The sequence below is a fragment of the Phaethon aethereus genome, assembly GCF_964289735.1.
Source record: "Phaethon aethereus genome assembly, chromosome: 13".
Taxonomy (NCBI): domain Eukaryota; kingdom Metazoa; phylum Chordata; class Aves; order Phaethontiformes; family Phaethontidae; genus Phaethon; species Phaethon aethereus.
The window spans coordinates 11,406,027-11,421,107 of NC_138589.1; the positions used below are offsets into that span (position 1 = coordinate 11,406,027).

The window sequence follows — 15,081 nt, forward strand, 5'->3', positions numbered from 1 at the left end:
ACTTCATTGGCTCAATTTACAATGAGAAGGTGCAGTAAATGGAAGGAAGGTGCAGCATATCAGACTTGGTATAATAGCGAGTTGCCAGTGCCAGGTGGGTAACAGACAAAAGATGAATTGGCAGGGATAAAGTTTTTGTAGTAGAAAAAATGGCCAAATCATTTGCTTAGTATAGTATCTATGAAACAAGGTGAAGTAACTGAAGATGTCCCTGCTCATTGAAGGGGGGTTGGACTAGGTAACCTTGCAGGTCTCAACCCAAAGCTTCTATGACTCTATGATTTAAAATCTCTCAGTAAGTTTTGGGGTTTTCTAGGTACAGTTTTCTTCAATACCTGTGTACTAACCAAGTTCATTTACCTGATTATGCAAAATTCCAACACATTCACACTTGTGTGTTTGGAACTTGTTTCTAAATACAAGGTGATGATTTACTCAGAACAGGATAGTTAATTCTTCATTTCAGCACTTTAAAGATGCATAAAAGTTGTTACCTGTGCAAAGAGGAAGAGTATTATGTTTGTTTCTTTGTAGTACTATAGTGCTTAGCACTAATAGCTGTAGTACTGGGCTAGAAAAGAATGAGTTGCAGTGAGTATGAATTTATCAGTAATCCTGTCAAAATAAACTGTTTTTTCTCAAAGTAATAAGCCAAGTGGATAGGCAGGAAACAGTAAAATATATACATGTGTTTCAGTTTTGGAAGGGCTTTTATTGGTGACTCTATATTCTCACCAGCAAACTGCAGAGGGAAGGTCTAAAAAATATATTAAAAAAAAAAAATCCTTCATAGACTAGATGAAGAACTAAAATTGAAAAACTTAGGCAGAAAGCAGCAGTGGCTCACTGTCAGCACCTTCCCTGGGTGGCGTGTTCAAGCAGTTGACTTCACTCCCCCCGAACATACACAGACAATATTGTATGTTATGAATTAAAAATGCTTGTAATTTTAAAAGATTTTTTTAAAAAATAAAATCTACTGACTCCCAGTAGTGATTCCTTGTGGCGTTTGGTTATCAAATAATGCATTTACATTCTCCGTAATTGCACCTCCTAAAACTACCTCAGTTTTCAATATTCTGAAGCTGGAAAGAGTCAGTAACTCCCAAAATACACAAAATGTCTCTAACTGGGTTGGTTTCTAGTGGCTCGTTTGGGATTTTTTTCCAGTGCTCAAAGAAAATTATTTTTTGTTTAATTTTTAGCTGCTGCTTAAGCACAGAAGTGATGGTGATCATCCTTTAAGCTCTTTAAGTTATTTCTTCTAGTTAGCTTTTGAGATGCTGGATTTCTGTTTGATTCTTGTAAGTAGTGGTATTGCCTGCTAGGCAATCTTAATTCTTAAAATTACCAACTTTGTTAGTAATTTCAGTGGGGTTTTTTACTTCGTGTTTAAATGTTCTGAGTTTTAATAAAAAAAAAATGCATTTTTTCTCAAAAGAGTATTTGTATGTGTAATGCCTGTCTTTTGTGTTTTTTTCTAGTCCTAAAATTGGTGGTCTGCAAGAAGAATTATTTCGTGTACTTTTTGTGCTGTAGGAACATACTAAAACAAATGTTTTAACGCAAGATGAAAACCATCTGGAGTTTTAAGATTTATCTTTCATCTGAAAAGAGTCTTAAGGGAAAACCAATTCTTTTAGCTGTTCGTAAAGCAGAAAATCAGTCTCTTTCCAAACTGTCAGAAGGAATTGGAGAGAAGCCCCTGTCTAATCATTAATTCTCTTTTGTACAATACTTGACACTCTTGCAGTTGTGTTTGCTTTTGTTAATCTGAAACAATTCCAGGATTTTCCCGTCCAAGAATGCTAAGCGGGTGATATGCACATGTGTATTTGAAGTATCTTTTAATAGGATTTTTTGGGACGCCAGTGATCCTGAGCCACAAAAGGACCTTTTCATCCACGGGGCATTGTGTTTTCTCAGTTCTCTTGCAAATGTTGTGGAAACTGAGGATGGATAATCGCCTGGGGATTTGATTAAATGTTAGCTCACTTAAAGTTTAAGGTAACATTTTAATGCTATGCAAATGAGAAAGCAAGTGTAGCATTGCTGAACATAGTGTTAGAGTGTCATTGTTGAGGTGCTGTCCTTTGAACCATGTATTAAAACCTGCTCCAAGCTGAGGGCTGTGAAAAGGAGAAGCAGATGTGGCAGAAGTGTAGCTCTAAGGCATTCCAGCTTAATTCAGTGGAAGAAGAGTTAAGCCAGTATGGAGAGAGTTTTCAAAATCTCACTTTATTTCTAAGGAATTACCAACATGGTGGGTTTTTTCCCTCTGAAGGTGTTTATTTTTACAAAATCTTGAGACATATTCAAAAGGGCAATTAAAAACACACGAGAATTACAGTAAATCACTTCCGTATGCAGGCAGTTCCAAGGCTGCATTTGCATACTGGGAGATGCTGATCTTGCAAACATGACATAAAAAACTTCATTTTTAAAACCTGCCTTCAAAAACACAAAGAACAGTGTGGGCCCTTGATGTTCTGTCAGGATTATTGTAAGCACAGATGCAGACTGGCGCCTGTGTGGGGGGTGTGCATGTCTCTGTAGTCTCTACAGTTTGTCTGAGTAGGCGTTTCACACCTTCCATTTCAAATGAGTTTTCTCAAACTCAAATTTTCTCAAGTTAAGGGCAGTGAAGCTGGTGAGGGGTCTGGAGAACATGTCTTAAGAGGAGCAGCTGAGGGAACTGGGGTTGTTCAGTCTGGAGAAGAGGGGGCTGAGGGGAGACCTTATGGCTCTCTACAGCTACCTGAAGGGGGGCTGTGGTGAGGTGGGTGTCGGTCTCTTCTCCCAAGTAACTAGTGATGAGAGGAAATGGCCTCAAGTTGTGCCAGGGGAGGTTTAGATTGGCTTTTAGGAAAAATGTCTTGACAGAGTGGTCAAGCATTGGAACAGGCTGCCCGGGGAGGTGGTAGAGTCACCATCACTTGAGGTGTTCAAAAAAACATGTAGACGTGGTACTTTGGGACATGGTTTAATGGGCATGGTGGTGTTGGGTTGACAGACTTGATGATCGTAGAGGTCTTTTCCAACCTTAATGATTCTGTGAGATTCAAGGAAGACCAGAGACAGGACTAGTTTAGCAACAGACCACCCCCAAAACCCCAGCAACCCCTCCACTCCCCCACAACTTCACATGTTAAGTTAGGTTATTTAAGACTGTGTTTAAAAATAGTTTGTTTTGTTGTTATCGTCCTAAAATAATCAAGTTGAAAAAGCCAGAACGAAAGTGATGATGTACACCTTGTTAAGTCTCTGGGAGAAGACTAACATAGTAGTGCTAGTTTTGTTAGTCAGTCTTGCTGTGGCATGTTGAAGTTTTATCTTGATGAGCTGGTAAGGTTGTTGCACTCCTTTTATTCCCAGAAAAGTAATTAAAGTACATATCAAAATCCCACTGATTATAGGACTCATATATTTAGGACTTAGCTACCTTGGTGGTTTGCCTCTCATCAGGGTAACAGCTGAGTGCACTAAGATTTTTGCAAGTGCTTTGGGAGTTTGGAGGGTCTTTGACTTCCCACTGTACTGCGGAAGCTGGCTTTAGGAACGGCACGTACGCACGGCACGGAGGAGAGGGGTGTGATAGGAGCTGCTCTCCCCACCTTCTCCTGAGTAACCCTCTTCGCTGAGCCATGGGCTCATCCTGCAGGAAGACGACTCGGGAAAGCATGAAAGTTTCTGGACGCTCACAGTATGTATTCTTTTTGGTATTTAACTTGGTTTTCTACTCTTTGTTAGCTTTGATCAAAGCCAATGAGATTCTTTGTTATTTCTAATATTGTACAACTACGATAGTTACAGGGTTTTTGCATTGTGACAGTTTTCTGGTACCATTTAGGTTTTGTTATGGAAATGAAGCAAAAGCAAAAAGCTGATACAACAAGTTATGTGTAAATCCAAAATCAAGTGACTTCATACCAATACATACTACAACAATGCTGATCTGTGATATTGTGAAAAATCAACAATTACAAAAGCTAAGACAAATACATGTCATAATAATCTAAAGGCTGTCACTGTGGCAGAGAATGCCTCGGGGGCGGGGAAAGGGCTTCTGAAGACACTGAATGTGAAGAGGTTAAACAAGACAAGCTGGAGGAGGGCTGCAGCCTCTGCTGGCAACTTGTCCCCTTGGCAAAACTATGGTAGCAACTTGGCGATGCCTGTAAATCTGCCTAGTGGACAGTTGTGCGTTCAGGTGCCCCCAGTCACTGTGAGGATGTGTCAATCCTGCCAGCTTCACAGGCACGTCTTCCTCTGTCCTTGAGGTGACAAAATTTTTGGCAGAAAATGTGGTGCAAGGACATCTCGGGGGGTCAGGATGCTTCATCACCAGCAACGAGAAAGGACCGCATTTTTTTCAACTTTGATCATACTCCATCTGTACTTTGTGATTTGGGGAGGATTTATTGAAATTTGACCTCTTAATTAGAACATATATACCAGAGACACATTATTTAGCATACTGGAGGCTTTCTGTCTTGCTGTTCACTTGCTTTGTGGCAAGGTACGTGTCTCTGCTAGAACGCCAAGCTTACCAGTTGTTTATCTTCTTAACTGGATACTTGCCTTTTTATGTTAATTTAGAGCTGTACCAAATTTTGCCTTAACAAGGAATAGCCTCTTCTTCAAAAACAAAGTTCTGTTTTAGGCTAGATTTACACTATTGATGGTACAACTGGAGAATATGCTGTTGTCACTTTGATGCTAAAAAATACAGTAATCTTGAAGGTAAATGCTCCATTCAATCTTGTGGTGGCGAAAAAGTCCAAGTCAGGCACCGAGTTCTCTTTCTTGGATGAGATGCATAAGGCATTTTTATTCTTATCACTGAGATTCTTGTTGAATTTCATTTTTAGGAGGGGATGAAGGTTTCACATCACAATAGCTAAAATCATTTCTGTAAACTAGGTCCTTCTGAGAGCTTTCATCTAAGTATGGCTCATGAACTGTGACAGTATTCCACATGTTGTTCTTCCCCAGGGATTTATGTAAGAGTTCTCTCATTCTCCTGTTCTCTTTGGATGTAGATTCCCAAATGATTTCAAGTTCCCCTTCCACTTTCCTGGAAAAAGATGAAGAGACATCCTAATTTTAAAAGAACTTTTCAGCAGTACATAATTACAATATGTGGATAAGCCAATTATAAACTGCATGTATTTAGATGCTTGAAATTATCTGACTGAAATTCATTCTTATTTTGGTTTTTAAAAAGCCCATTAAACGTAATGCTGGAAAGGATATGATCAGAAAAGACCTGGACCCATATAGTAAGTTGGGTTACATCCACACAAAAGAGCAGTGCATGTGAGATCCAAGTATCGTGACTGTCGCTGTCCACTGACGTGGGCTCTGTTGTGATAGCGGTTCTGCTTCCTGCAACAGGTGTGTCTCTAACGCGTGCCCCTTCTGCCAGCTGCCGGGAGTTCTGCATTGCTCCACTCAGAGGCTGAAAAGGTCTCGTCAAACTGGGTGTCAGACTCCGTCAGCTAATGCCTTGATGTGGAGCTCAAACAGAAGCGGTGTAAACACTTTTTTTTTTTTCTTCTTTTCAGGGGAAGGCAAAGACAGTGAAGGACCGCCCTTAAAGCATTATACCCTTATGGCCTGATTTCTCTGAATGCCCAAGCATAAATGAATTATTAAATGGTTTTTTTCTCAAAAAAAAGGCTATTTTTCAAACATGGCAGCTAACATTGTTTAATAATGCAGTGTATTCCAACCACAGACTTTTTAGTAAGTTATATTTGGTCAAGGTTAAGCTCTTGGGCTTCCTCTCACTTCTAGTGTATGTCAAAATACAAGATAATCAGAAAATCAAGATCACTTGAAGTGGAAAGGAAAGCTATTGCTATTGACACAAATCTTAATGGTACAGACTTCTCTAACACTGTCACTTCAAGCCCTGAGCTGAGCACTTGATAGAGCTAGCCTTTTACACCAGTTCTCCTGAATACCAGGCTCTAAAAATGAGAAGCACATCAATGCAAAACATAAATGTGTTGAGATTAAATGCTGTCAGGCTACATTTCTGGCAAAAGGCATATGCTAGAAAATACCCGATCAGTACTTCTTACAGAGCCCTCTGTGGTCAGCAACATGAAGAATGAAGTGGTGAGAAGTGGCCCAGACATATTACTGGCTCATTTTGTGTTCTACCTTATGACTGGATATATAGATGGAAGGTGAGAAAAAACCTTACTGAAAAGGCCTGAAGGTTATCCTTGTATATATTGCTTGGAATGAACTTTGGTAGTGAAGAGATTGTTAACCATTAAGAATGGAACTGAAGCAAAAGAAGGTGAAAGCTGTACAGTTGCTAAGAGTAGCCCAAGACTCTGCTCAAGAACAGAAGCCACATTAATGAGCTGGACCTTCCTATTTCTGCCAAGTCTCTGAAAAGCTACTGAGGAGCAACCTCTCATTTTGAAACACCAAAACTGTAGATGACTTTGTTCTCTCTTTGTTTTGAGCCAGCAGTAAGTGTCCAATACTACCAGATACTCAGTATATGCTTCAAAATGCTTTACAAAGGTAATTACTGTTATCCGCAGCTTACATTTTGGTGGATGTGAGGCACAAAGAGTAAAATTACATGATTGAACTCCCCTAACAAGCAGTCCTGATTTTCACCCACTGGTTGACTTTGGCCCTTTGTATGATGATCTTGGAACACTTTCAGCACCTTATTTTGTTTTTAAATGAACTTTTATATCTTGAAAAGGACAAGCTCCTTTTCTCTGTTGCTACTTCTCTCCAACTGGAGTCTGCATGCAGGTGTACTGTGCTCTTAGGTTCTACCATCAATACACAAGAGCTTAATCTGGTTTAGCCTTATTGTAGTGCAGAACATCACAAACGCTTTATTTCACCTGCGAATTTCTAAAACCAAGACTTTTTTTTTAAAGATTGTTTCATTGTTAATGTTTGTATGAGCCTGAGGCAGAGAAAATTTGAAGATGAAACTAATGATCGCTGAATTCTGAATTGTAGTTTAATGCTGTCAGCATGCCTGACAAATGGGATGCTCCTTTTCTGTCTGTATGTTCAGTTCAATGGCAACTGCATCGATTTTAGAAAAAACAGTTCAAAGAGATTAGTTTTAAAAGTATCAAAAAATTACTTCAGTAACAATGAAACAGATGCCTTCAGAGGTAGTGGTGTATCTGAACTCTTCTTGGAGCATTAATTTTTAAACAGAGCTGAGATGCAGAATCCAAAAGTGCTGGCTGCCTTTGCTTTGGGATGAGCGAAGCACGTTGCTGTCAAGGAAGCACATTGCCACTGCCCCTGGCTTTGCACACACTACACTGCGGTCATGGGTAAGTCTTTTCAGTGTGGCAGAACATATTGCTTTTATAGTTCAGCTGTTTTTTCAGCATCTACAAAGTAGCAGTTACAACCCAGCTGTAGTTAGACAAGAGTTTTTTGTCTCTGCAGGATTTTTTTTTTTTTAAATTCTGACCTGATCAAACTCTAAAAATACGTTCAGCAGAATAGGCTGGAGCAAGGATGTCTTTATTCTTACTAGTCAACCTCTTTGCTGTCTTAAGGAACTTGGATTACATAGCAGCTTGGTCACCATAGCTGCTGATGGTCTGTACTTTTTTTCTGAATACCAAAATTTCTTGTTCCTACTTCACTGGGCGATGGCCCTCACTACCCTTCTCTTACATTTTTCTGTATCTCACCAGAAATTCCCTCAAGCTCTGCGAAGCGTTGCTATCAGTGACGGTGCCCACTGATGTTACCCAATACAGATCACAGCCTAGGAGGTAACCCTTGCTATTCAGCTCTGCCCAGAGCAGCTGGGTCACCTCTTCAAACACAAGCCTTTGTCACTTGGCATTTAAAATTAGATACGTACTCCATAGTAAATGTGTCCTGCCTGCGTTTAGGCAAAACACATTAAGTTTGTTCTTCATAAATGTAGGCTGTTGTTACTTAAATGAGTAAGAGTTAAAATTCCATTCAACCCCTAACCTAGCCAAAATGTAAGGTTTTGTACCTTGTTGACAGTAAGCAAAATGCCAATGCTGTACTGATGTTTGAGGATAAAAAAGTTAACAGAAGGAGGTCTGAGAGCAGATTAGTCTTTACAAAAAGACAGAGCTTTCTGCCCTCACTGAACTAAATTCATTCAACCTTAATCTCTGAAAATCTTAGTTGGACTGCTGGCTCAAGAATTTTCTATCTATCCTGTAATAGTCCTTATCACAAAGATCAACAATTTTTATCATGGTTACAATTCTACATGTAACCTTAGAGGTAAGACAGCTTTCCTACTGTTGACCCTCTTGTGAGGACAGTCTAAGGCAGCTTCATTACTAAGGCTTTCAAACCTGTGTTTAACATCCAAAGTACAGCAGCTGTAACAATCTCAAAGGGCTGTTCCTCTGCAGAAGACTTATGAAATAATTGTGACCTAGAAGACTCATAAAGGTAAGTGTCCTGTGAAATAAGACTTGAGGCATTTAGGAACCTGGTTTTCTACCCTAGAACCACATTAACAACTTTGTTTCTATCTGAAACATGCAATGTGTTTCCTCTTAAGAAAAGGTATGTGATAATGATGACTCATAAGATTATTCTGTAAACAATCAAAATGTCATCATGTTTATCAGCTGCCTGAAACAGAAAATGATACTGCTTTCTTGTCAGCTGCTTTAGGAGGAAGGTTGCTCTGAATTTCCAATATTCTCTAGCAAAGGCTGTAATTATTGAGAAGGCTCTACAGAGCAGCTTCTAGGAAGGTAAAATTTGCGTATCTTTAAAAGCTTTAGAAGTTTTTTACTTATCAAAAGAACAATTACATCTATATGCATGTCTTTTTGAAGACCAAGTGGAAAGATTCTGTTCGTTTGGACACAATGGGTAAGTAGTGCAACCCCTGATTTTTGTCATCGGGTGAAAGATGATGCAGGAGGGGAGAAAAATTCAAAGGAAAGTCACCTTTGTTATGATTTATGAAGCCCATGTTAGTTTGGATGTAGACTTGTTAAAAACAGAATGATGAGTGAAGAAACAAGAGGAAGCACAAGAATATCACTACCGTGTCTACACAAACGCTACTTTTGAAGGTGCTGTGACCTGCAGTAACTCCACCTCTGGGCACCTTGGTGCTGCGTAAATGTGCAGTGGTAAGAGGGTCCCGACCTGCTGTCGGTCAGGTTTGTTACAATCCTGTTCTGATTAGTAAGGTGGGGCTGTTCGCTGTACAACCCCCAGCTACTCACACCTGTTTAACAGGACTGTATAAAGTAATTGAGAGGAACTGTGCTGACAGAATGCCAATGATACCAAGCCCTGTTTTTCTATTGTCTTTTAAATATATTATTTCACAATAGCAGAGATGACTTGTAAAATGACTGCTTAATTACCTCTCTTTGGCTGTAAAAAATTTTTCCTGTATGCTGATAACACGAACATGCTATGAAGCTTCCCAATACCAGAGGGGAAAAATACCTTTAAAAACTCTATATTAAAAGGATATTTCAACACTGATAATCATAATCTTGTATAAATCTGTTAAATTATCTTTTCATCTTTTTATTCTGCATGTAGCCAGTCTAAGCCACTTATTAACAGTAAGGTAGATTCAAAGGGAAACCCATCATATGCATATCTGTTAGATTCCTTTAATTTCCTACTATTCTGAAAGATCTTGAGGGTTGTGGAAGGGAAAGCGTCCAGCCTTTAGTAGAAAATGCTATTAAATAATTAACATCTATCTTTATGATTTAGAGACACCTCCCCAAATCATCAAAGACTAGGCTCAGATTGATATTCTTAAGACGTTGGCGTAAGAATAGTAGGAGTTATCCAGAATAAATTCCTCTTTCAAAAGGTCTTTCCTGGAGCTGGGAATTGAGGAGCGTTTCAGCATTTTCAGTATAGCCACAGCATGAGTGAGAAAAATCACCTGGAAGATACCGTATGAGGCTCTGAGGAAAAGCAAGGGCTTGCAGCTGTGTGCAGTTGCCTCCCCTCAACTTTTGCCAGCCAGATCTAACAGGATTACCTCTGCCCATGACTGACCCACCTTTTCTGCTGCAGCACCTCATCGAGGGTTTCCTGTTTGTCTTGCAGCAGACGCTGGAGGTGCTTCATTTCTTGTTGGTACTGAGCAGTCTTCCCCGCAAATTCTTTCTCCTGCTTAGTCATTTTGAGGCTGAGATCTCCAAGCTTCCCAGCTGCTTTCTTTTTATATACCTGTAAGGGTTAAAGATAACAGGAAAAATGTGATTATAGGAGAAATAAGGACACCTTGCTACCAATGAAAGAAATTGCTAGAAATACTCATCTACAGTATAATCTTTACATCAGTGCTGCCTTGCTTAAATGTGGCAGGTAGGTTGCATTACAGTTTTTAACCTATTTATTACTTTGAAGGTACTACACTTGTACTTTGTTCTGCATATAAAACCAGTGTGTACAGTGGATACCATACCGTACGTTTGTCGCATGAGTGAAAACACTAAGCTGCAAAAAAAGGCTTGTTTTCCAAGATGCAAAGCTACACTTTATAGCGCATGTCGCTTATCACTTGTCCAACAGTCCTATTCATCCATGCATGCCATGAAAAAGTGTTTGTGTTATGTTACTTGTTTAATCTTATTACAAAGAGGAAGAAAAGAGTGGCTTCATGTGTTAAAATGTCCTGCTGCTTCACATAATAGTTCCTTCTGTCCAGTGAAGCGCAAGTGATTTTTTGCTTGTTGGCAATAATAACCAAACATATTGGTCTAATCGCAAAAACAAGAAAACCTTTTTGTACAAAGTGATTTTGCTTTCCAAGAACTTCCCCATTAAATTAGCTAAGCACACAAGGAATTGAAAAATACAGCTTCTGTCTACATGCTGCTGCTCTCCACAAAAACAACAGGTATTGTCCAATATTAGCTATTTTTCTCATTACTACAAACAGAATGTTTAAAACGTTATTGTATCTGCAGAATGTGATGTTTGATACAGGCTACAGGACAGGGTTTGTGAGGGAATCACCTCTGTTAATAAAACTGCAAACTAATTAATGAAGCTTTGAAAATACTGCTAGTTATGTCTTGCTAATATGAAGTTTCATCTAAGGTGTTAACCACTAAGGTTTTATCTTCATTGGAATCAGAGCAGAAAGTTTGAGCTACGTCTTTTGGAGAAAGGAAAAAAAAAACCAAACGTGTTTTTAGGTATGTATGTGCTGCAAGCTACCAAATCCTTTCAACAAACTGTTTCCTTGTAAAATCTGACCTGTTGGAGTTTCATTTTCTGGAGGTAATAGGATAGTGGTAAATAATAATATGGAACCTTGGTCATTCACTGTTTAAGGCTGACTTCCATAGTTTTTCCCTGTCAGCTCTAAAAAAAGTGTTAGAAACTTGCAAGTTAACCAGTCACATCACTCAACTTTTTAGATTCCCAGAGAAGTCTTCAAAACACAGAGTTAGATGCTTGTGCTTTAATGCTATGGGAGGACCAAGGTAAACATGCTCCTTCTGAGCAGAGGGTTGCTTAGAGCTCGCCTAGAGGAAGTGCAGAGCACAGGAGAACAGCTGAACTTCCACCTCTGTCAGTAAGTGCCTCCTCCAGCTCTGGACCTGAAATGTTCTCTTTAGGGCAGGTACCTATAATTATTTCAGAGAACTAGAGAGAACCTCCTCTCTCTTTTAACACAGAAAAGGCTGATAAAGAAAGCAGCTAATAGTATTGGTGAAATCCATTTTTTATCTAATGGTCATTGATCATCCAGCTAGTGGGAGGTCTGTGTTTTAAGCCCAATTCTGGCTGAGATGGTTCAAGCCTGTGGCTCCTATATATGCCACAGCTGCTGCTCTTGGCTTGGCACATCTGCTCTTCATTTGCCAGCTGAAGCTGTCTCACATGTGCAGAATGGTTGCAAAATCAGTGGGGCACAAAGGGCAAAAGTGCACCATTTTCTGACCTAATGATCAGGGCATGAAACTAGATATGAGGGATACATAGTTCTGATCTTGCTCCTATGACTGATTATAGCTAAGTCTATTTAAAATGCATAAGCTATCTTGGCAGAACTTCAGCAGGGTGGGTGAAGACTGCTCCATACTTGCCTGCGGGAGCCAGGCCAGCTCAGGGTGGCTCTGGGCACACTGATGGGTGTCACTGCTGGCACTTAAAGACCCTTCAGAGCTACTACCTTTGAATTGTTCAAGAAAACTTCCCATTAATTTTCTTTGAAGTGATGCAGGTAGCAGTAAACAGACTGGTAGAGATGACAATTCTCAGCAAGAGGGTGGTAACACGTAGCTGGAAGTGGTAATATTTCCCTCCAGCACTGAAAAGGGTAGCCTGCCCAAGGCCACGGCATCACAGGTATATAGTAAGCAACCAAGATAAAAAATGATCAAGGGTGTAGCAGCTGGCACTGAAGAGGACATAATTTACACTCTTCTGAAGTAGTTTTGGGAAGGTACACTCCTGGGCACTGTAATTCCTTTACACCTCGTGTACTGAACTACAAAATGGAAATTGGAGAATTCTGGATGGAGAGCCAGCAAAACGTTATTTCTACAAACGTAGGCTGCCAGCCATGGTGCATGTAATGATCTGGTCCTAAGATCCTTGTTGAGGCAACAAAGCTATCTTCTGTCAATCATGTATTGTTTTTCTCCTATCCTTTACCAGTAAAAATGAGTATTGTCCCTTCCAAAAGAGATCAATCGAAGTACTGTCTGAACAAAATTGTCTCATTGTCTCTATAAAAAGTGTTATTAATTCTGATCCTGACAGAGTAGACCTGTAATGGGAACCCTGATAGAATTTTTACTGGGTGCTATGAAGCACTGCCAGTTGTCTCCCATGGCAACTAAAAACTTCTACAATACATTAATTAAGATCACAGGCAATTATCTTCTGGTCTGTATAAAAAGTCATATATTGGGGGGAGTGGGGCCAGGGGGGAGGAGAAGTCCCTCTTTAGCAGTAGGCAAGGTCAACTTTTATACCTATAACCTTCCCAGTAAAACCAGATCTGGCAGATGACAAGTGATAGCCTATATATTCGTAAGTTTTAGTGAAATATTGCTTTTGTCAGACAGTATTGTGGTGTTAATAGAAAAAACACTTCCTCACAAATACTTGATTTCTGATCTGTTGAAGGTTTGTTTCTGTTTCTTAAAGTCTTTATTCAGTCTCTGTGAAAAGAATGTGGGTAAAACATAGAAACTTTTAAATTCAAAAGCCAACAAAATGAAGAAAATGTTCAGCGGCAGTTGTAGTGATATGTGCCACAGTAAATAAGCCTCCTTATTTGCAGATTGATATTGGCACATAGATGAAGGGTAAACAGTTAGGACATCAATTAAAAAGGGAAAAGCTGTTTATGCTGGAGAAACTTTAAAACTATGTGTCCAAAAGTATGAGACAGTTGTGTGTGTGCATGACCTTCTTTAACAAAAAATAATCTAGTATTAAATAAACTGAATTGACTTTGTATTTGAGACATAAGATAAAACTGGCACAAGAAAAGGAAATTGATATTTCTATTACTTGAGTCTCACTTTACTCATGAGCACCATGAACATAAAACACTTTGCAAACTAAATTATGAAATTTTAAAGCTCAAATTATCTGAAAATTGAATAGCTCACTAGTGAAATAACTTTATGAAGGATACTTCCTTATTCTTATCTTCCTCTATTCTTTAATCTATTCTTATCTATTTCTTTAACCTACTTATCTTTAACCTATTTCTACCTTAATTCTCTTCTCCTCCCCTAAAGAGCAGTATGATGAAGTATTCTATTCCCAAATAGAACAGAACTTGCATACAGGAGAAGCCTTGAGTTTACTTGTTTAATCTTCCCCTTGGTTTTTGAACTTGCCAAACTTTAAAGACCTCTATAACCAGGAAGCCTAGAAACACCTTTTTAATAAATTGGGATTTTTTTCCTGGTAATAGCAAGCTTTTGAGGCCTGAGGGAAGATTTGGCAGTACTGAATCTCCATTTTCTGAGCAACACAGAAAATTACTTTGTTTTATTAACTTTATGAAACACAGCACTCCTGCAGTAGTAGGACAGATGAATAACTCAAATATTTGACTTGTAGCATCAAGGCAACACTTAGGAAACATTTGCTCTTGTTACATTGCACGTTTTTCCTAAGAGGTTCAAAAGACTTAACCTGAGGTTTTAAAAGGTACTTAAATGTGCTAAAGCCAAGTGTCTACTATTAATTCCATTGCTTTATAACATGCCACCACTCTCCTGGCAGAGATTTTCTAGCCTCCTCCTCCTCAAGCTCTAATAACAAAGTAACTTACTACACTGATATATGCAGTTTCTTCTACCTCAAAGAGGTACAAGTAGATCTCAGATGTAGTAGGTTAATAATACTGAAAAAAAAAAATACTACTGAGGAAAAAAAAAATCCATTAAAAATCCATAAATTTAGTGACCTGCTGTCGTGCAATCTCTCATTTCAGAGATTACACATTGATAGCAGCCAGCAAATAAAATTTCTGTAGTTGTTATTGTACAACTGAACAGTTGTTAAAAAAAAAAAACAAACAAAAAACAAACACACAAAAAACCCCACCCCCAAACCAATTCCATTCCTGCTAGGAATTGTAATTACAGAATCCTGTAATTACAGAAAAACCTGCTGTAGAAAATGGGACCTTTTTAGTTTGCTGTTGTGACAAATTTGAGGCTTTAATCTAGTTCATCACTTTGGTATTTAGTTTCTAATTTGGAATTCTCTACATTTCTACGTACAATGTTAAAGTGATGGTAGTTTCTCTGCAATCTATTTTGGCTACCAAGTGTATGTTAGAGGGGCTTGGCATGGTCATTTGTTTTTATTCAGAAATTGTCAATCTAAATTTATTATTTATTTGGCTTTGAAACCCCCCAAAACATTCTAGCAGGAACCTAGCACTACTTTTTTTAAAGAACCACCTTTGAGTTCACAAAACTGCTGCCTGTGTTTAAAAAAGGTTCCTTTAGGATCTTTACTTGTGAGTTGCTGTTCTTTTTAGAAGGTTTAAGTAACCAACAGATGAAACTTAAAGTAGAATAACCATTCTTGAAGAAT

General features: G+C 38.9%; 1 protein-coding gene across 1 annotated transcript in view; it reads right to left on the reverse strand.

Annotated features, from left to right (window-relative positions):
- Positions 1 to 4,839: 4,839 nt before the first annotated feature.
- CEP89 (centrosomal protein 89) overlaps positions 4,840 to 15,081 on the reverse strand; it is a gene marked incomplete at both ends in the record, with an annotated part of 38,559 nt that continues 28,317 nt past the window's right edge. The window contains 2 exons of the mRNA XM_082005808.1: positions 4,840 to 5,077; positions 10,055 to 10,224. Coding sequence (XP_081861934.1) covers positions 4,840 to 5,077; positions 10,055 to 10,224 — 408 coding nt within the window. The remainder of the gene's footprint in view (positions 5,078 to 10,054; positions 10,225 to 15,081) is intronic.